Here is a 21,334-nt window from a genome sequence, read left to right on the forward strand (position 1 = left end):
CATTGCCTTGCAAAACCCTTTAAAAAAAAAGAACTCAGATATTAATAATTTCCTTGTCCTAGAATATATTTTTCCATCTCTCCTTACTTTATAGATAATGCTCTAGCCCCTCTCTCTTCTGTTTAAAATATTTTTGTTTTATTAATTCTTTTCCTTTGCATACTTGCTTTTGAAAACAAGTTCCGGGCAAAGAAGCAGCCCCTGATCAAAGTTTTATTCCTGGCATTCAGGCAGATCTGTCTCTTCTACATATTTGCCATGGAAATATTCTGTCTTTTGTTTTGTCAATTTGCTAAATTTTGTCAATTTGTCAATCGCTAAATCTCAAAAAATAATTGATTTTTTGAGTATGATAAATATATAAATTGAATTGCTGTAAATTGAGTAAACATTACATTTATTCATATTCCATTGTTTTAGAAAACTTATCTTTTGTTGCAATGTACTTTAAATGTTTTTAAAAATATTATATTTTAGTCATTACAGTCTTAAAATAAGGTTCAAATGACTTGTAATTTTTTTATTCTCTAGGATGGTCAATCAGAAATTTTATATACATTTTGGAATGTAGTTACTGATACTCTTTCTTCTCGATTTCAAACAGCCACAAATTGTAAGTACTCTATTGAGATCTATAGCATCACCTATACTGCCATTATTCAATAATACTTAAAATATTGATATCATGGTAAAATTTCTTTATTATCCTAAGACTTTAATTTTGGGTTAGGAACTTTATAGACATTTATGCAATTTGTGTTTATATGTTTAAAGAAATCAACTTTGGAAGGAAATCCATAAAGTGAAGAAATCAATCACAACTTTCTCCATTCATGTTAGAGTGATTGGCAAAAGGTATTGAAGATTGAGTTAATATTTCTAAACTTGTTCATACTCTGAAATTTAGATGTATGTATGTATGTATGTATGTATGTATGAATGTATGAAGAATTACAAAGGCTTTGTGTTAGGGACCAGTAAAGTGGCATGCAAAGTTGAAGCATTCTTTTTTTATTTAAGGCAATGGGGTTTTTAAGTGACTTGCCCAAGGTCACAAGCTAGGCAATTATTAAATGTCTGAGGCCAGATTGAATTCGGGTCCTCCTGACTCCAGGGCTGGTGCTGTTTCCACTGCTCCACCTAGCTGTCCATGAAGCATCCTTATAATAAAAAGAAGTTAATGACCTAAACAAAAAGTAATATAAAATTTCTCCGCTCTTTCAGCCACCAAACAAGAGTAGTATAAGTCTAGGAAGTTAAATATATAGCATCTAACAACTTGTAACCAAAACCAGCCTAAAAAGCAAATGTGTATGTGTGGGGCATGAACCCTTCTTCACGTATCTGTAATTTCTTCAATGTGTATTCTCCCTTCTCTCCAGCTGAGCCCAACCTTATAATTCAATAGATTATTTTCAGAAACTAATAAGCAAAAAACACACTCTTCTTCCTGTGACCAGTTTGTTTAGAGCCTCTTTGAACTTAACTGGCTAATGTGAAATCCTTTAATTTGATATAAGACTTTCTAAAACCATAACCACTTCAACGTAGGGTGTTGAGAGGTATGACTAAGCTGTGAAAATTGGTCAGGAGAAATAGGTGAGGCTACTGCCATTCCTGTTTTACTCTGTACTCTTTACCATTCCTTTCTCTTTTCCATTACTGGGAGGTCATTTCCCTTATGTTTTGTGACATAAACAGATCCAGTCAAACCCAGCTAGGCTATCAGCTACTTATATTGTCCTCATCCTAATGACTTGCTTTTCTACCTTACTACCACAAAGTAGTAATATATCTCCCTCTGACAGGATATAAAGGAAGACTGAATAGTTAATTGTGGATCTAATCTTTATATACATACAGAATTTAAAATATGCAAAGATATTTCAGGAATAGAGATTTTTCAGAGTTCAGATATATTATTGGCACAAACGCTTCATTGTGTTACTGTCTTTTGTTTTCTTTGTTAAGAAATAGGTTTTACATGAAAAAAAGTATGTGATTATCTACAATATTCTACAATAATTATTAATCTAGTGTTATCATGACTCCATTACATTTGATGGAATGAATTAAAGAACTTAAAATATAAGCAGTAAATTAGAATAATACCTATTTTTAACAATATAAAACTTGAATTTAAATATTCAGTAAAGTGTCACTAATTTAAAAAGAAGGTAGTAAATAGTTAACATTAGAATGAGGGGAAAAAGCATATTATGGTATATTTATTTTAAAATACAATTTAATTATTGCCAAGTCAAGGAAAAGATATATGTACTTTATTTTTTTCCAATGAGCAATTAGAGATTATTTGTTTGCAAATGGAACCTAAAAACATAATTTTGAAGTATTTTTAATTATTTACCTAATTCTTAAGTAGGATATTTATTGTTCCCTTCTAATATTATTTGCTATTGACTATATTTAGCATGTTTTCTGTAACAATTACAAAGCTAAAATGAACTGAACATACCAATGAACTAAATGTAAAGAGTAAATGTAAAAACTCATTCTTTAAGCCATTTATAAAATGCATAGCCTACTGTCTGTTTTCTGATCAATATTTAAGTTAATTATTGACTTTTTTCTAGGCAAATAATATTTTAAGCTAGCTAAATAATATCAAAAAAGGAAAGCATATGACTGTGAATTCTCTTTGTACTTAGCCAATATAGTTTAGGATTTTCTCAGTTTGGTCTCAGTTAGTTTTGTTCTCAACTTATTGACATGTCCAAAAGGTTAAAAAAGCATATAGTCATCATCTTATACTGCTCCAGTAGCACCAGTTACAATGCTGGAATTAGAAGATCCTTAATACATGATTCTTTGATGAAAGTGAGAGAATTTATTCCTCCTATAGACAGAAGCTTGGGTTGGTCACAGATTGTGAATGTTTCAGTCACAGAAAGTTTCTTTCTTTTTTTTATTGATATTTTATTTTATTTTTCAAATTACATGTAATGAAAGTTTTTCAACATTCATCCTTATGATATTTATAAGTTACACAATTGTCTTCTACTCTCTAGTGAACATTGAGCATGTACATTTGTATTTAACATGTTTACATATTAGTCATTTCTCTGTGTGAGGAATTAAGTCTAAGGGAAAAGAAAGAAAATGACAGAAAAGGAAGGAAAAACATAACAGACAATGTTCATTCAGATTCTATAGTTTGCTTTTTTTTGTTTTGTGTTGTTTTTCTCCTCCTCTGGATGTTGATGGAGTTGTCCATGACAGGTCTTCCAGGGTTGTCCTTGCTCTCCGAACTGCTGAGAAGAGCTGCTGTTGATGAACTCACAATGTTGTTGTTATAATGTGTACAATATTCTCTTGGTTCTGCTCCCTTCCAATTCTTGCCTCTACCAAAAGAATTGCTGTGAATATTTTGGAACATGTAGGACTTTTTCCATTTTTTATGTCTTCCAGATATAGACCTAGAATTGGAATTTCTGGGTAAAAAGGAAGGATCAATTTTATTGCTCTTTGAGCATAGTCCATATTGCTCTCCAGAATCATTGGATTAGTTCATTACTTCACCAACTGTGCATTAATGTCCCAGTCCACCCACAAACCTCTCCAACATTGGTCAATTTCCCTTTTTGTCATCTTAGCCAGTCTGATAGGTGTGAGGTGGTACCTCATAGTAGTCACAGAAATTTTCAAAGAATATATGAACTCAGTTATCAAAGGAGTGTTTCTATGGCTGAGAGAAACAAAAGGAGGGAGAGAGAAGAGAGAAAGAATGCATTCATTTAATGGGATTTTTTTTGATGGTTGTTTTGTAGCTTCTATGTTTTTGAAGCAAGCATTTGAAGGTGAATATCCTAAGTTACTGCGTCTTTATAATGACTTATGGAAGCGTCTTCAACAATATAGTCAAAATATTCAAGGCAATTTTAATTCAAGTGGAACCACAGATATTTACATTGACCTTCAGCAAATAGAAGATGATGTGCAAGACATCTTCATACAGAAAAAGCAAGATTATGAGTATGTATATTTAATTGGTCTAATAATTCTATGGGGGGCAGTTCATTTTAACAGTTTAATTTTTAAATAAACTTGGAAAATGTGTGAATATGCTAACAGATTATTCATTTTAGTACACTGCATTTTGTGTGAGTATGTGTGTTTATACTAGTTTGTTGTAGCTGCCTTAGAGGACATAGAAACTTCCACAGAAGTAAAACAGTTAAGATATTGTTGAAGCAATAGGAAAGACTTATGGCTTAACTTGATAGACCAAGGAACACAGGGAACAGGAACAAAAACATTTCCAGTTCCAGTAGTCATTAGAAAGACAAGCATGCAATAAGCTTGAAGTAGAGCAGTATATATCTATAATCAACTAGTGAAAGAGGAACATTTTTATCTCAGAGCATTGTAGATAAAGAAAGGGATTTAGAACTAGAAAGATTTAGGGAATCTGGAAGGGACCTAGCTGTCTTCTTGTCCAATTCCCTTTCTGATATTCCAGAAAGGATAACTGACTAATCCATAGATCATACACCTACTAAGGGGCAGTGCTAATATTTAAATCCAGGTCCTCTGACTCCAAATTCTACTTTCTCTCCATCGTACCTCACTGATCCACTGATAGACATCCTCCTGACCCTGTTCTCAAATCAAGCAAGCTCTGACTAGTGACTCAACCTGAGGGTCTGATCCAAGATTCAGGCAAGGGCTCAGAGTTTTAAAGTATGTGACCTAGTAGCAGCAGGGCACCCCAAGAAGAAACAGGAGGCTCTATGTGCCAGGCAAATTAAGTCACCACAACCATATTGACCACCATCTACCTGGAGAACACTTTTGAAGACAGTCTAGAACCCTGGAACTAAGAGCCTTTGAATTGATAATGCTTCTGGCCCAGTGCATGTAGCCATCATCAATCTGGGAAGTAATACCAAGGGAGGCTTGCTTTGAATACCTCATATGAATGGAATAATCACAAAATATCACCAAAGTTCATGGCATTACCCAATGGTTCATCATCAAAATCTGATATGATTTTATCAGTTTTAATAACATTAAAGAAAAATCATTACCTTCTGCTTTGATGCTGTACCCAAGATCCATTAGACTTTTCCATCTGATAGCACTGAAACCTTCCATAGCTATTGTCTCCCTCATTAGAACAGGAGCTCCTTTATAGCAAACTGTCTTACTTTTCTTTTTGTATCCCAGAGCTTAACGTAATGCTCTCTTCATGCAAGGAGTAATAAAAGCCTATTTTTCATTCATTCATTTCTACTTTGTATATCACAGACATGGAGATTATAGTTAATGACGTTGGAAGTTTCTATCCAGCACATAAGATTTCAGAAAAGGAACAGAGCACAGGTTCCAGGCAGAAGGAGGAGAAGGATGACCTAGAGCAAAGAAAACCTGCCCCCAAAAAACCTATATGTGAAAAGACAATTTTCAAACTGCCACAGAATCTGTTTTAATTTTACTCATGAAATCTAATACTTGAGCTTAGATGATCAAGCATGGCATTCATTAAAATCTACTGAAATAAGGGCAGCTAGATGGCACAGTGAATAGAGCACTGGTCATGGAGTCAGGAAGACCTGAGTTCAAATGTGGCCTCAAACACTTATTAATGACCTAGTTGTGTGACCTTGGCCAAGTCACTTAATCCCATTGCCCTGCAAAAATAAAAACAAAAAAAATCTACTGAAATAATCTCACAGTAGGTAAAGACAGAACCAATACCAAAAGTAAATGTGATTATTCTACTTTTAGTTGTTATTTGGAGTAATTAGATGGTATATTTTGAAAGGTAAGGTATTTACTTTATATTACTTAGATAATGTCATATTTCCTTCTCTATACCATGAGAGCAACAGACATATCTTTTGACCTAGTATTTAGCATAGTATGAAAAAATTTATGAAAAAATTGCTCAAAAATAGTTTTTGAATTTAATTTAGTTAAGAAATATAAAAATCTTACTTCCCAATAGACCAAATCAGTCAGTCAGTATTTATTCAGCCCCTACAATATTCTAAGCACTGTGCTATACACTGAGGATAATAAAAAAAGGCAAAAAAGAACCCCTACCCTACAGTAGTTCACAGTCTAATGGAGGAGACCACTTGCAAACAACTATGTATAAGCACAGTACATACAGGATATAACAGAGGGAGGCACTGTAATTAAAAGAGATTGGAAAATACTTCCTGTAGAAGGTAGGATTTTTAGTTGGGACATGAAGGAAACTGATGAAACCAAATAGAGATGAGGAGGGAGAGCTTTCCAGTCATGGGTGATCACCATGGAAAATACCAAGAGTCAAGAAATGCAACAGCAAGGAGACTAGAGTTACTAAATCAAAAATATATAGTGCTGTGGTGAAAGATGTCAGAAGACTGTAAAGGGAGGAGGGGACTATGTTATGAAGGATTTTGAATGAAGTATTTTATATTTGATCTTGGAGGCAGGCAGTAGGAAGCTACTGGAGTTTTTTGAGTGTGTGTGTCTGGGGTTGGTGGTGAGAGACATAATTGGATGTGAGCTTTATGAAAATCACTTTGTTACTGAATTAAGGATGGTTTGGAGTGGGGAGAGATTTTTGGTAGCCAACCAACAGGCTATTGCAACAGTCCAAGCCTGAGTTGATGAGGGCCTGTACCAAAGTGGTGGCAGTGTTAGAGAAAGATCCTGTTTGAGAGATTTTACAAAAGTGAAATTGGCAGATCTTGGCACAGGTTGGATATGGGAGGGTGAGATAGTAAGTCAAGAATGATACCTAGGTTGCATCTGGAAGGATGAGTTAGAAGTTATAGGAGAAATTTGGAAGAGGGGAGGGACTAGAGAAAAGCATAATGAGTTCAGTTTTGGATGTGTTGAGTTTGAGATGTCAACAGGACAGCCAGTGAGGTGAGCAGGAAGAGACTGGGTCTAGGTAAGTAGGTTTGAGAATCATCAACATAGAGATGATTATTGATTATATGGTAGCCTGTTAGACCTCCAAGTGAAATAATATAGAGGGAGAATAATAGAGGACCTAGAACAACCCTGTGGGACACCTATGATTAGTGGATATGACTTAGATGAAGATATAACAAAGTAGTTTTTGGAGTAAAAAAAGAACCAGGAGAAAGTAGGATCATGAAAACCTAGAGAGAATAATCAGAAAAAAGAATAATTGACAATGATAAATTCTGCAGATAGATCAAGAAAGAGGATTGAGGAAAAAACCAAGGTTTGAGAATTAAGAGATTATTGGTAACTTTGAAGAGACATAGCAGTGAATACTAGTAGAAAAGGGTCATGGATTATTTGGAGACAAAATCAGACATCTTCTGGGTGTCTTCTGGGTTACATGGATATAATAAAAAGAATGCCTAGACTTGAGTCAGAAGTCTTAATTCATATTCCACCTCCAGAACATACTAACTGTGAGACCATTGGCATTTCATTTAAGCTGCCTTATTTGAATTTATATGATTGTCAGTAATTATTAAATAGGATAACTAGAGTGCTAGTCAAGAAGACTCAGCTTCCTAATTTCAAAACTGCCTCGGGGGGTAGCGAGGTGGTCCAGTGGATGGAGCACCGACCCTGTAGTCAGGAGTACCTGAGTTCAAATCCGGTCCCAGACATAATAATTGCCTAGCAGTGTGACCTGGGGCAAGTCATTCAACTCCAGTGCCTTACAAGAAAACTAAAAAAAATTATCTTCCTCAGCCACTTATTAATTGTAAGACCCTGGACAAGTCACTTAATCCTATTTGTCTCAGTTTCCTCCTCTATAAATTGGCATACCGTTCCAGTATCTTTGCCAAGAAAACAGGGCAATGAAGAGTCGGACTCCACTGGAAAATGACTGAATAACAAGATGTTATTAGTAATATCATTATCTCTTCAGAATGAAACCTAACTGTCCTAGTTAAGTATAGCTGTCTATACTACTCTTGAATCATTTCAGGATTTCTCCCTTTCTTTGGTTACCCATTCCTGTGTCATAACTATTGCAGTTAACTGTGTTATAATACACTGAGAATAAGGATGCTATAATGTACAGACAACTGAAGTCCAGAAGACTTCATTCAGATACCACCTTCTGGTTGAATAGTTAGATAAGCTGACCTCTCTATGGTCTCAGTCATCTCTCCAAGTCTGTAAGTTTCAGAAAAGTGGCTATTTGTGTTAATAAAGGAACTCCTTGTTGGGAGTTCTTACACTGATAAAAATCACAATTCTCATAAAAAAAAAACAATTCAATCATGACCTCAGAGATTCAGGAGGTACATTACATGATGACTGTTTGTCCAGGCTACTATACTTTTGGGAGTCTTGAATTTACTTTTTATAGTTTTTTTCTTCTTCCTTCACTGTTAACTGTCGACCTTCGCTACTTACTGTTAGTGTGCCTATAATAGCTTTCCATTTTTCTGTAGTTTGGGGATTCAGATAATGTAACTTGTTAGAATTGTGTGCAAATTATCAATAAATAAGCTTAGAGTGAATATCTGCAAAGAATCCTCATGCAGAATTTTATGGTGCATAAACTTTGATATCTGTATTGCCTACTCAGGCTTTTTTTCCCCTGGGAGAAAGTGCTTATTCCTTGATTATCAGCTGTAGTTTGAATAGTCAGAGTTGCTGTGTAACTAGTTAAGGTAGTCTGTTTTCTTAAGTATTTGAATATTTCCTTTTCCTTTTACTTATAGTCTTAATAAGACCTTTCTACTAATAAACTTTTGTTTAAAACAAAAGGTTTACTTTAACCTTTCCTCTGTTGGAATTGGTGCTTAATGAGTTTTTTTTAATTATACTGTCCTTTAAGTTTAGATTGACTGATTTAACCTAATAGATACATGACACTTAAAGATAGCACATATAATTTTAATTAAACATTTTTGATAAGATTGTTATTCATATTTGTGCATTATCCTAATATATTAAGATTATCTTCTTGATAGAAAGTGGGTTTTTTGGTTGTTGTATTAATTAAGAACTAAGAAATCAGTGGGAAAGAAGTAAACTAATCAAGATTAATAATGTCTATTAATATGGTAAAACTAAATTTCACTTTTTAAAATTTTGTACCTATAGCCCAGAAAAAGCTTTAAAAGATTCACTGCAACCATATGAAGCTGCTTACCTTTCAAAGTCATTATCTCGACTCTTTGATCCTATCAATCTGGTATTTCCCCCGGGTGGCCGGAATCCACCTTCTCCTGATGAACTTGACAGCATCATTAAAACCATAACCAGGTATGTGCATATTCAAAAATAGTATGTGGTATTCAGAAAAGGAAGGTAAAAGCTAAGTTATATTGTCTCCTTTTTTCTAAATGATCAGCTTATAAATGAATTATTATAAATAACAAGTTATTTAAGTAATTAATATTATAATTACATTTAAATGTACTTTGATTCAAATGATTAAAATTTCAATTGATAAAAATTATTTTAATATACTTTAATTGTGTGGCCTACCTTAATTTTTGTGCTTTTACTGAAGAAGTACAGTCAATTTAATTCTATACAGTATAGTAAAGCCCTAATATTACATACAAATTATCTATGCTCCCCATTTGTTTATAAAATGATTTTATAAATTAAGACACAGGAGTATTGAGGTTAATGTGCAGTTCTTTTTTATTTTATTTTATTTTTTTTTGCTTTTAGTACTTCAAGAAAGCATGATAGCCATCAAAATCCCCTTAAAGGGATTGAATTGCCAGTGATGTGTTTCTTGAATGCCTGAAAATAGAGGAGGGACCCCCTTACAAATATCATAGTTTACCATTATCTAGATAAGATTGCTTTTGAGTCTGTCATAGCTGCTGTGGTAATTAATAGCTTGTTGAAGTAGTAATACTATAAATTTGCAACTAGCATCCTGAAGAAGGCAAAATAAATATGGGGGAAAGTTGCAGAGCTAGTTAGAGTAACTTGGGACATTATAACTTTGCATATGCTATTTATGTAGTATAATAAAGCGATCTAGAGGTATGCTACATAGGCACCCATTCCTAAATAGGTATTCTAAATCTCCCACTGCTCTTTCCTATCTTGACTTTACCAATCATACTATAAATTGAGTCCTACCAGCTCCATAACCCCTAGACTATGACATAGGTATGATAATCCTAGATGCAATTTCATCTCCCTTACTACTATCTTAACAATTTAATTCTATGTTTAAATATCTTTTCCTTTATATGTATTCTGTCTTTTATCCATATTATGGATATACTTAATCTAGAGTACTTTGGGCTATACAAAATTAGGACTTCACAAATTAGTTTTGTACTATACAAAATATGATTTGCTGAAGGATATAATAAAAGGAATTTTAGATAAAAATATGCAAATTTAAAAAACTTAGGGTGAAGAAAGCAATAGACTTGCCCTCAAAAGACCCAAATCCAAGTCCCAGCTCTTACATGCTATATGACTAGCTGTGTGATCTTTACTTCCCTCTCTACAACTCAACATTTTCAATCTTTAAATTGATGACTCTTAAAATCCCTTCTAGAGCTACCTTTTATTATCATTTTCTTAGACTGTTATTCTTATTTCCAGTGCATTATCCTTGCTTGTTTTTATGGTGAGACAAAGTGTAAGTTACAACAAAAACTCATAACTTATTATGGACAGTAACAAACAGGGACTGCATCTCCTAGCTTGTCAATAACCTCCAGAGTGCCCAATGCAACTTTGTAGCCCTATCTTCTCTAAAGTGTAGTGGGGTTTTTTTGTTTTTTGTTTTTAGATTTTTAAAGGCAGTGGGGTTAAGTGGCTTGCCCAAGGCCACACAGCTAGGTAATTATTAAGTGTCTGAGGCTGGATTTGAACTCAGGTACTCCTGACTCCCAGGCCAGTGCTCTATCCACTGCGCCACCTAGCCGCCCCTAAAGTGTAGTGTTAACCAAGTTAAAACTTGGCTTTTAGAAAATGAAAAAAAAAATGGCATTCTGATCTGTACACTTCGAAATTAGATGATAACATCTGTACAATTGCTGAATCTAGTAGTATTTTTCCCCATACCCTGTACAGTAACTTTGAACAACTCTTTTTTTTTATTTAAAAGGTTTTGAGTTTTACAATTTTTCTCCCAATCTTACTTTCCTCCCCCATCCCCCGAAAGCAGTCTATCATTCATCACATCCCCAGGGAAGAAACAAAAAGTATAAGAGATAACAAGATCAGACAATAAGATATCGTTGGGTTTTTTCCCTAAATTAAAGGGAATAGTCCTTGAACTTTGTTCAAACTCCACGGCACTTTATCTGGATACAGATGGTATTCTCCATTGCAAACAGCCCAAAATTGTCCCTGGTTGTTGCACTGATGGAATGAGCAAGTCCATCAAGGTTGAACATCACCCCCATGTTGCTGTTAGGGTGTCCAGTGTTTTCTGGTTCTGCTCATCTCACTCAGCATCAGTTCACACAAATCCCTCCAGGCTTCCCTGAAATCCTGTCCCTCCTGGTTTCTAATAGAACAATAGTGTTCTATGACATATATACATATATATATATATATATATATATATATATATATATATATATATATATATATATATATATATATATACCATGGTTTGCTAAGCCATTCCCCAATTGAAGGATATTTACTTGATTTCCAGTTCTTTGACACCACAAACAGGGCTGCTATGAATATTTTTGTACAAGTGATGTTTTTACCCTTTTTCATCATCTCTTCAGGATATAGACCAGTAGTGGTATTGCTGGATCAAAGTGTATGCTCATTTTTGTTGCTCTTTGGGCATATAAACAACTCTTTATATCCTCTCTAAATGATTTTAAATTCTCTTTTTTTTTCATTTCTGGTGTTTGAAAGACCTTGTCTACTTTGTCTTATAATTTTTGTCTTGAAATGCGTTTCTTCTAGACACTAGACTATATTATATTTGTTTTACGTAAATCTCTTTTTTAGAAATCAAATCAAATTTGCCAATTAATCCCAGATTTTAGAGTTTAGTATATGTGTATGAAGCATGATTTTTATATTAAATCCAGTTTAAACCAGTTCTGAATTGTATTCATATCTCAATTTTTGATTTCTGTTCAAAAGAGTAATCTATATGAATAATATGAATTTGAAAAAATTTCCACTGCAATTCAGTATCTTTGTGAATCATTTGAAATTTGTTTTTTTTTTAGCTTTTAGTCTCCCAAGGTCACCATTTTCATTCAAGTACTGTCCCTTCCCTGCAGATGTCTGTGATTTGCATTGCCTGTAATTGCACTTAACTGCTTTGAAAAATAGTGCCACTTTAGAATTTGTATACAATTTACTCTCTTAATCATAGCCGTGGAATCACACATGACTTGTCTTTATTAATGAATGACTGGTCATTAAGAAATCTGTGTATAGATACTTGCTAAATGTGAAGTTTAGAAATGCAATTCCTGGTAAAGTTCAATGAAATTATAAAAAATAGTAACTCTGCTTGCAGTGTTTGGATTGAGTTGCTGCTTTCCACCATGTTGCTAAACTAGATTATGAATTGTTTAAATTGTTTTAATTAATGATGGTATCCTGTTTTCCAGTGAACTTAATGTGGCTGCAGTTGACTCAAACCTTACTTTAGCTGTGTCCAAAAATGTGGCAAAGACCATACAATTATATGGTGTGAAATCTGAGCAGCTTGTAAGTAACTTCATATTTCTATAAACTTTTTTATTATTCTTTGTTAAAATTATCAATTAAATCAATTGAGAGAGATATTAATGAATTGACTAAAAATTTGTAAAATCTAGTGAAATTTCAAAAATCTTGAATTAGAATTCACCAAAAAAGTTCATGTACCTTTTGATAATTGAGATCTTACTCATCAAATCTTCCCATTTTCTAATATGCAAATATACCATTGATTTTAAGGCTTTTATCATATTTGTACCAAAATTCAGACTGATTTTCCCAAAATACAGCTAAATAGTATTGGCTGGGTTGGGTTTTTTTGCCCTCCCTGAGTACCATTCATTCATGGTTACCAAGTGTGAAATTAATTAGAACAGCTAGAGACTGATTAGAGAAAATATAATAATTGAAACTGTAATAGAAAAGGTGCATTTTAAAAATAAAGTTTTTTGAAAACTGTAGCTTTAATATCATGATATATAATAGTTTAACCCATAAGAGTGAAGGTTCTTTTTAAATGATAATAAAGTTAACTTTGTTGGTTTTAAATCATAATTATTTGGATTATTCTCTCAAGTGAGGATTTATAGAAATGCTTTGGGCCTTTTCTTTGGGGATTTAAAATGTAAATGATAACTCAGATTTTAGGGGGAGGAGGAGTAACCCCATTACATAAAGATTTTAACAAGATCAGAAAGTTTTTAATGATTAATATAGTAACATAGAACATAGTAACATAGAAGAATGTACATATTTATATATTTTTAGTAAGCTATATCAATTCATTAACCTGCCTTAGCATTAGGAAGGACAGTATTTGCAATTGTAAGAAATAAACATATTTTATACACATAGAAACTACAGACTAAAAATGCATCACAGGTCAAGTCTAGTTGAGTCCACTTCCCCAACATATCTTGCTTCTTTCTCTTATCCCATAGTCCTAATCCAGGTCTTTATCACTTCTCTCCTGAACTATTTCAGTAGCCTACCAAGTGGTCTTTCCCCTTCTCTAATCCCCTATGCAGGGGCAGCTAGGTGATGCAATGGATAGAGCACTGGCCTTGGAGTCAGGAGGAAAAAGGAGTTCGAATTCAACACAAGACATTTGACTGGTACTAGCTGTGAGACTTTGGGCAAGTCACTTAACCCTGATTGCCTCGCATCCAGAGCCATCTCCAGTCCTACTGATTTATATCTGGCCGCTGGACCTAGATGATGGGAGGAGAACCTTAAACTGTGACTTAGCACAGCACCCCTCACTCAAATCTAATTCATGTGCTTGTCATGACATCACCTCCCTGATGTCATGGTCTTCTTCGAGAATGAAGGACAAGTATCATCATGACTACTTAATTGATATTCTTAAAGTTTGGGTAGACTATGTAACATTGTTGACAGGAAACTTGAGACATTCACTATCTTTTTTAAGCTAAAATGCAAACTCTTCCAGTTAGCATTTACAACTCCTCATAATCTGACTCCTACCGGGCTTTCCTGAATTATTTCAAAGGGGCAATTCTCATGAGCTGTACATTTCAGTCAAACTTGGTCTATTTATTATCTTCCATTGTACAACATGCTGTTTCTTATGTCTGTGCTTTTGCTCACCGTCTTCAATTCCTGGAATGCTCTTCACTTTTCCTCCTTGGATATTCTGGTTTCCTTCAAAGCTCAGGTTAAGTAACACATCTGCCATGATCTCCTAGTTTGCTAGTGCTCTTTTCTCTGGTATAACTTTGAAGTCACTTTTATCTATTTTTTTGTATTGACTTTCATCTGTGTAACTAGTGTATTCCCTAGTAAAATGTAAGCCCTTAGAGGATAGATCCTTTTGCATTTTTAACCTTTGTACACTCACTTGCTCACTAAATACCATGTACATGTGTATATGCTTAGAAAAAGCTTTTCTTTTCTTTTTAGGTTTTTGCAAGGCAAATAGATTAAGTGGCTTGCCCAAGGCCACACAACTAGGTAATTATTAAGTGTCTGAGGCCAGATTTGAACTCAGGTACTCCTGACTCCAGGGCTGGTGCTCTATCCACTGCATCACCTAGCCACCCCTAGAAAAAGCTTTTAATTGAAATGGATGTTCTTTTATTTTCAGCTTTATGATTATATGATTCATTATTTAACTATTAATGAATAAATTGGGTTGCCACTGTTTTAACACCTCATCCCAACACCTCTAATGCAGAGGCTGTTAGCATTTTTCTAATTGAAAACTTAACATATTTGGAAGCTCTTAAACAGTTTATTTTTCCCTCAGGTTTTACATACAGGGGCATTGCTATAAAACTAGTTATTGTAGATGAATTTAAATATAATATCCAATAGGTTTTGGTTATTAGAGATACTAGAAGTATCTTCACATGAGACACTTACCATGATTCCACAGCACAGATAACCCTACTAGCTGCATTGCATTAAGACCCCAATTTTAATATGATTTTTGAAATGTGGCATCTGTTGTTAATGTTATAAATGCTGACAAAAGCAGTTCTTTTGCCTTCCTATCTTGAAAATATTTTAATGCTTCATGGATTGTTTGTTTAAATTGGCACCTTGAGTTTGTCTGCAACCTTCCTCAAACCAAGTGTTTAAATAGTGTGAATGATTGACCTGACACAGACAAGGATTTATAAAAGAAGGTTTATTTGGCTTGTAAGAATAGAGATGTCAAGCACAGAACAAGAGTACATGTTGAAAGGTTTACTTTTGATTTTGTTCTGTTGAGTGTCAACTTTCCCTGATCTTTCTTCTCATCAGAAAGATATTCTTAAAACAGTGCCTGGCTCAACTTACATGAGGTAAAGAACTCATCAAATCTGAGGAAGCTGAGAATCTCCCTTGTTAGATGCTCTCTGCATTCTCATGGGGGTGCCAGCCATCACCTCACCATTGCAAACCTTTTTGTTCATAGTGAAGCAAAAACTTGTCATAGAAGTTATTAGTCAATAGCATCTCCTGATTTCATTATAGTTTGTAGTATTATATATTCCAAAAATCTAGGAACTTATCCCTTCAATTTTTTAATATTTTATTTATTTGTTTTTCCAACCACATGCAACTGTAGTTTTTACCAGTCATTTTCTTTGCAAAGTTTTGAGTTTTACATTTTTCTCCTTCCCTCCCTCCCCTCCTCCCTCCCTGTGACAGAAAGCAATCTGATATAGGCTCTACATTTATAACCTTGCTAAACATAGATTCATATTTATCATTTTGTAAGAGAAGAATCAGATCCAAATGGAAGAAAACAGTAGAGATAAAAAATGACATAATACATAAGACAACTTTTAATAATTGAAGATTAGAGACTTTGGTCTTCATTTAAACACCATAGTTTCTTCTTTGGATATGGATGGTATATTTTTTTAAGAAAGATTTTATTTATTTTGAGTTTTACAATTTTCCCCCCCTATTCTTGCTTCTCTCCCCCCACCCCCCACAGAAGGCAGTCTGTTAGTCTTTCCATTGTTTCCATGGTATACATTGATCTAAGTTGAATGTGATGAGAGAGAAATCATTGGATGATATTTTACATCTCAAGTTTTTTTTTAAATTATCTTTGATTATTGTTGTACTGAAATGAACAAGTCCATCATGGCTTATCATCAGCCCATGTTATTGTTAGCATGTCTAATGTTTTTCTGGTTCTGTTCTTTTCACTGTGCATCAATCAGTTCCTGCAAGTCTTTCCAGGCTATTCTGGAGTTCCATCCCTTATAATTTGTTATAGAACAATAATGTTCCATCACATACATATTCCACAATTTGTTCAGCCATTCCCCAGTTGATGGGCATCAACCTAGTTTCCAATGCTTTGCTACTACAAAAAGAGCTGCTATGAATATTTTTGTACACATATGACTTTGTGAAATTTAATCTGGTAATGCATAGAACCTGTTCAAATTTAGGTGATATGCATGCATGATATGCATGTAAATGGTTTTGGGGTACCACAAGATCACATTATAATAAATACATACATATAGAGCTATTATAGAAATTCTAATAGTCTCTTTTTATGTGGATAAAATTTTATTAAGATTATGAAGAATATCCAGAATTTTTAAAATTTTCTTCCCGTATGTGTAAAAAATACTATATAGCATTTTTTCAAAAAAAATTAGTTTTGGGTGAATGATGACTTAGGGGAGTATTTTAAATCAGCTTTCACTGAAAATATTACCTATTGACTATTAACCAAACTTTTTGTGTTACTTATTATTGTTTCATTTTGAATGTTTTATTTCTATAATCTTTACATTTCTTATTCTTTCAGTTACACCAAAATAGCCTAAAAAAGTCAAACATGTATTTATTGATGAAAAAAATTCTAAATAGAAGTTTTGACACCATCTTTAAGGGGAAGAACTTAATGTGATAAACGATCAATGTACAGAACTTTTTGTTTACAAGTAGAATATTCAAGCCTCAGATTCATAATTAAAATGACAATTGGGAGAAAGTAATAGAAGACTATGGATCATCTTCAAATATTAAAAAATCCTAGAATTTTAAAGAAAGGTAATTCTATTTTTTATTCACAGGATTATTACTACAAACCTTTAGAAAAACAGTCCTGGTAGGGACTTTTTTCTCCTTCTTTTAATAATCTCTTTTTACTAGCATCTGCATCTTCCATAAAGTATAGGATTTTCCCCCCTCATTTTCACCATAAAGAAGATGATTTGAGGGACCACAAGATGCTTTGAACTGCTTGTCAGCTTATAGCTTTCATGAATCAAATTTGCTATGAAAATAATTCTTTATTTATTGAGAGATTTTATAATAAGGATATTGTTAGAGTAATTCTTTCTTTCTTGATCATTCCAGAGCTACATTTGTACATCAAGTCATTTACAGACTTAAGGTCTGGTAACCTCATGAATTGTATGGTTTCATAATTCTAATCATGTTAACCCCTTTAACAAAAGTACTCTGGAAGGGCTCTATACAATAAGGAAGCTACGATACTTAAAGACCTTTGATCTAACACCATTGACACCTCTTAATTCTGATTTCAGAAAGCTTATTTGGGTTCACTAGGGGTGCCATGGTTGCCACTTTTCTTGCCATTCTCTCTGACTGAATTTCACATCTGTCTGTGTTCTGTATAGTAGGCTTTAGCTCTTTAGCATATATATTCTTTCTCCATATCTTAGGATTATTTTTTATAGTTTTCTTTAGACATTTGACCTTCAATACTTCAGAGGCCTTTGGACTTTCCAAAAAGGGGTTCTGGAACAAATAGTAATTTCTTCTTATTTTCTTCTATGTCTACTATAATTCCAGACAAAGAGGAAAAAAGAAATAGTTCTTTCTAATAGGATGGTTTGAGAATAAAAAACCTGAAGTGTAGTTGTGATCATCATTCTAGAATTCTAAATAGATTTCCTTATAGTAGTTTGTTAGAATTTTTTTTTTTAGGTTTTTGCAAGGCAAATGGGGTTAAATGGCTTGCCCAAGGCCACACGGCTAGGTAATTATTAAGTGTCTGAGACCGGATTTGAACCCAGGTACTCCTGACTCCAGGGCCGGTGCTTTATCCACTGTGCCACCTAGCCACCCCAGTTTGTTAGAATTTAAAGGTTTTTTGAATTCTAAGGACGGAATATGCAATTTTTATAGCATATACATAATAGGATTGTATTATTTTTATAGCATATACATGCTAGAATTATTTTTATAGCATGTACCCTAATAGGATTGTAGGATTTAGAACTAGAAAATATTTGAGAGATAAGGCTATATTATCTATTTCCTTTATATTACAGATTAGGAAACTGAGACAGTTTTCAAAGTAACTCATCAAAATCCATACAAATAGATACTGTCCATAGTTTTCCAAATAGCCATAATAATATAATTCAACAAACATTTACTAGTCACCTACTATGCTACAAGGCACTATAATCGTATTCCCTTGTTTGAACCTCAGTTTTTTTAGTAGATAAATTAAAATTGTGGTATCATGAATGTTTATTCCGATAATATTCCTGATAAAATAATTTTTCCATTCTTTGCTTTTTTTCTTCTGATGACTAAAATAAAATTAATGTCAAATAAACTTTAAAGAGGGGAGTGAGATCTAAATTATCTTAATAACTTAGCTCTGAATCCTTAAGACTGCCAATAGAGCAACTAAAGGAAAATTTTTTAAAATTTTTATTTATTTAAGGCAATGGGGTTAAGTGACTTGCCCAAGATCACACACCTAGGTAATTATTAAGTATCTGAGGCCCAATTTGAACTCAGTTCCTCCTGATTCCAGGGCCGGTGTTCTATCCATGACGCCACCTAGCTGCCCCCACAAAGGAAAAATTTTCAATAATAATTATGAAAATTACCTGATAATTTTGTTTATGTGTCAACACAATACCAAAAAAGGGGACAAATGGTACTAAGAATGACAGAAGTTATAGGTCACCTAAAAAAAGAGTGTCTTAGCTATTGATAACTTCATTTTAAAATCCTTTTTCAGTGACTCATTAGTGGAAAAACTGTTGGAGGAAATTAATTTTATCAGTCTTGTCTTTCTCACTATAAATGCAACCAGAAATCAAAAGGAAGTTGAACACAAATAAAAGGATGGCTCATGGGTTGTCCTTGAAAAGGCAAATAAAGGAATTGGTGGAGCTGGTTTTATGTGCACAAATACAACTAGTAAAATTTTTGACATTTGATCATTTTACATTTCAGGGCCTATGCTAAGCATTTGGAAAGAGACCAGTTTGAAAATAATTGCAGCTTAGTTGTCAACATCTGTTATAGAATTTGAGGAAGAGAATAATTCTTTGCTGAATTTAAGACTCTAAATTAAATCAACATGTACTTTTGATACAGTGTCTCTGATACAATAATACAGTGTCTCTGATGCAAAGGTATCCATTGAGAGAGGGAGAAAGGTTAAAAAACATGGTTCAAGAATAGGAAAGAAGGGAAGCTGAAGCTTTGCAAACTCTACAAGTTCCTCATGCATATTTAGTGTTAGCATGTGAAACAAAATAACTAAATATATAAAAGGACCTCAGCTTGATGATTATTAAAAAAATCACCCAAAATAGTGATTCTCTTTTAGCAAATAGGAAACGATTGATTATCTATGTGGTAATTATTTTTAAATCTTCTGTATCTGAACATGCAGATTACTGACTTGATAAAGTAAAGAGCAAAATAATATCAAATTAGCAGAAATAAGAAAAATAATGTGACAATATGGCCAAGTTGAGGTAATTCCATTCTAATCATTTGAAGGGGCAAACTCTCAATGCCCCCAAAATATAAATGTTAAATTCATAGATGTCAGCCCTGAATATTCTCATTTCCTATAAGTAAGTTGAGCCATCATAAATAATTTAGAATATGGGGACCAGAATTCCTAGAAACTTCCTCAGTCAATTAACACTTGATTTTCTTTCCAAAGCAGAGAGATATGGCATCCAAGGCCAAGACCAGTTTAAAATGTAAGTGTACCTGTAGAATATTAGAGAGGATGATGGTAGAAGAACAGTAAAGCAGTATCACTTCATTTAAAGAGTGAAAAGCTAAAGAAGTAAAAGAAAAAAGTTTCTAGAAAACTGGGGGAGACACCAAGTGCATTTAAAGAAGAAGAACAACAAAGAGATGAAAGATCTCTGCATATTATTACAAATTCTTTTCTCTGTTCATGATGGTGGAATTATCACTCTAACATCACAGTCCCAAATATACTTGAATAAAGAACTTGAAATGACACCGAAGAAAAATAAACAAAGCATTTAGAGTAGGCCATGTATACAAAGAAGTCCATACTGGATACAATACAATTTTGAGGGCAGTGAGAGATCATTCATCAGTTCTTAAAATAGCTCAAAGAGGAGATGATGTCAATATTAAAAATCTCAGCTCTTATCACCAAAAAAAAAAGCAAAGTGAAAAAAAATCAATAATTACTGCTCATTTTTTCCATTTCCATTTCTGCAAAAGTTTTAGGACTTTGATGATGATTTGAGAAAGGAAAAGGCTAGATTTGGTAGATAATATTCTATAGCAGACTACATATTTAATATAACATGACTGATATAAAGGATATAGGACCCCATTGTATTTATTTCCCATTTACTTCAAATAGCTTTTGATTCCATAAAGTGAAATGCAACTCTAAATATTCTCCTTCAACAAACTGTCTCATATATATATATATATATATATATATATATATATATATATATATATATATATATATATATATATATACATACATATATATCCAAACCATGTAAACTTGAAAGCCAAAGGGCAGGGTCAGCTAGGTGGCACAGTGGATAGAGCATTGACCCTAAAGTCAGGAGGACCTGAGTTCAAATTTGGCCTCAGACACTTAATAATTAGCTAGCTGTGTGATCTTGGGCAAGTCACTTAACCCCATTGCCTTAAATAAATTTTTAAAAAGGAAGAAAGACAAAGACAAGAGATGATTTTATTCAATCTTCCTATAAATATCTAACAAGGCATAATAGAGGAGTTCATCAAAGGTCAAAAAGAGAGAGAAATTCCTTTAAGATGTGGTATACAATAGAGTTGTTCCTTTTGCAGATAACTTTATCCAAATTACACCAAATCCTGAAACACTGCAGAGCCTCCTAAATGAGATCTGTAATCATTCGAAATAATGCAGACTGTATCCACTCAGGAAAAATCAAATGAAAGAAGAATATGT

General features: G+C 33.4%; 1 protein-coding gene across 2 annotated transcripts in view; it reads left to right on the forward strand.

The window, feature by feature from the left end:
- The window catches only part of COG5 (component of oligomeric golgi complex 5), a 351,259-nt gene that overhangs the window by 250,638 nt on the left and 79,287 nt on the right, over positions 1–21,334 (forward strand). For both annotated transcript variants that reach the window (XR_012470105.1, XM_074193933.1), the window contains exons 11-14: positions 532–613; positions 3,789–3,993; positions 9,067–9,228; positions 12,540–12,639. Coding sequence is in view for 1 of the 2 variants with exons in the window: in XM_074193933.1 (XP_074050034.1) it covers positions 532–613; positions 3,789–3,993; positions 9,067–9,228; positions 12,540–12,639 (549 nt within the window). In the remaining variant the exon portion in view is untranslated. The remainder of the gene's footprint in view (positions 1–531; positions 614–3,788; positions 3,994–9,066; positions 9,229–12,539; positions 12,640–21,334) is intronic.

This window comes from Macrotis lagotis, chromosome 7 (assembly GCF_037893015.1).
Source record: "Macrotis lagotis isolate mMagLag1 chromosome 7, bilby.v1.9.chrom.fasta, whole genome shotgun sequence".
In the NCBI taxonomy this organism is placed as follows: Eukaryota; Metazoa; Chordata; class Mammalia; order Peramelemorphia; family Peramelidae; genus Macrotis; species Macrotis lagotis.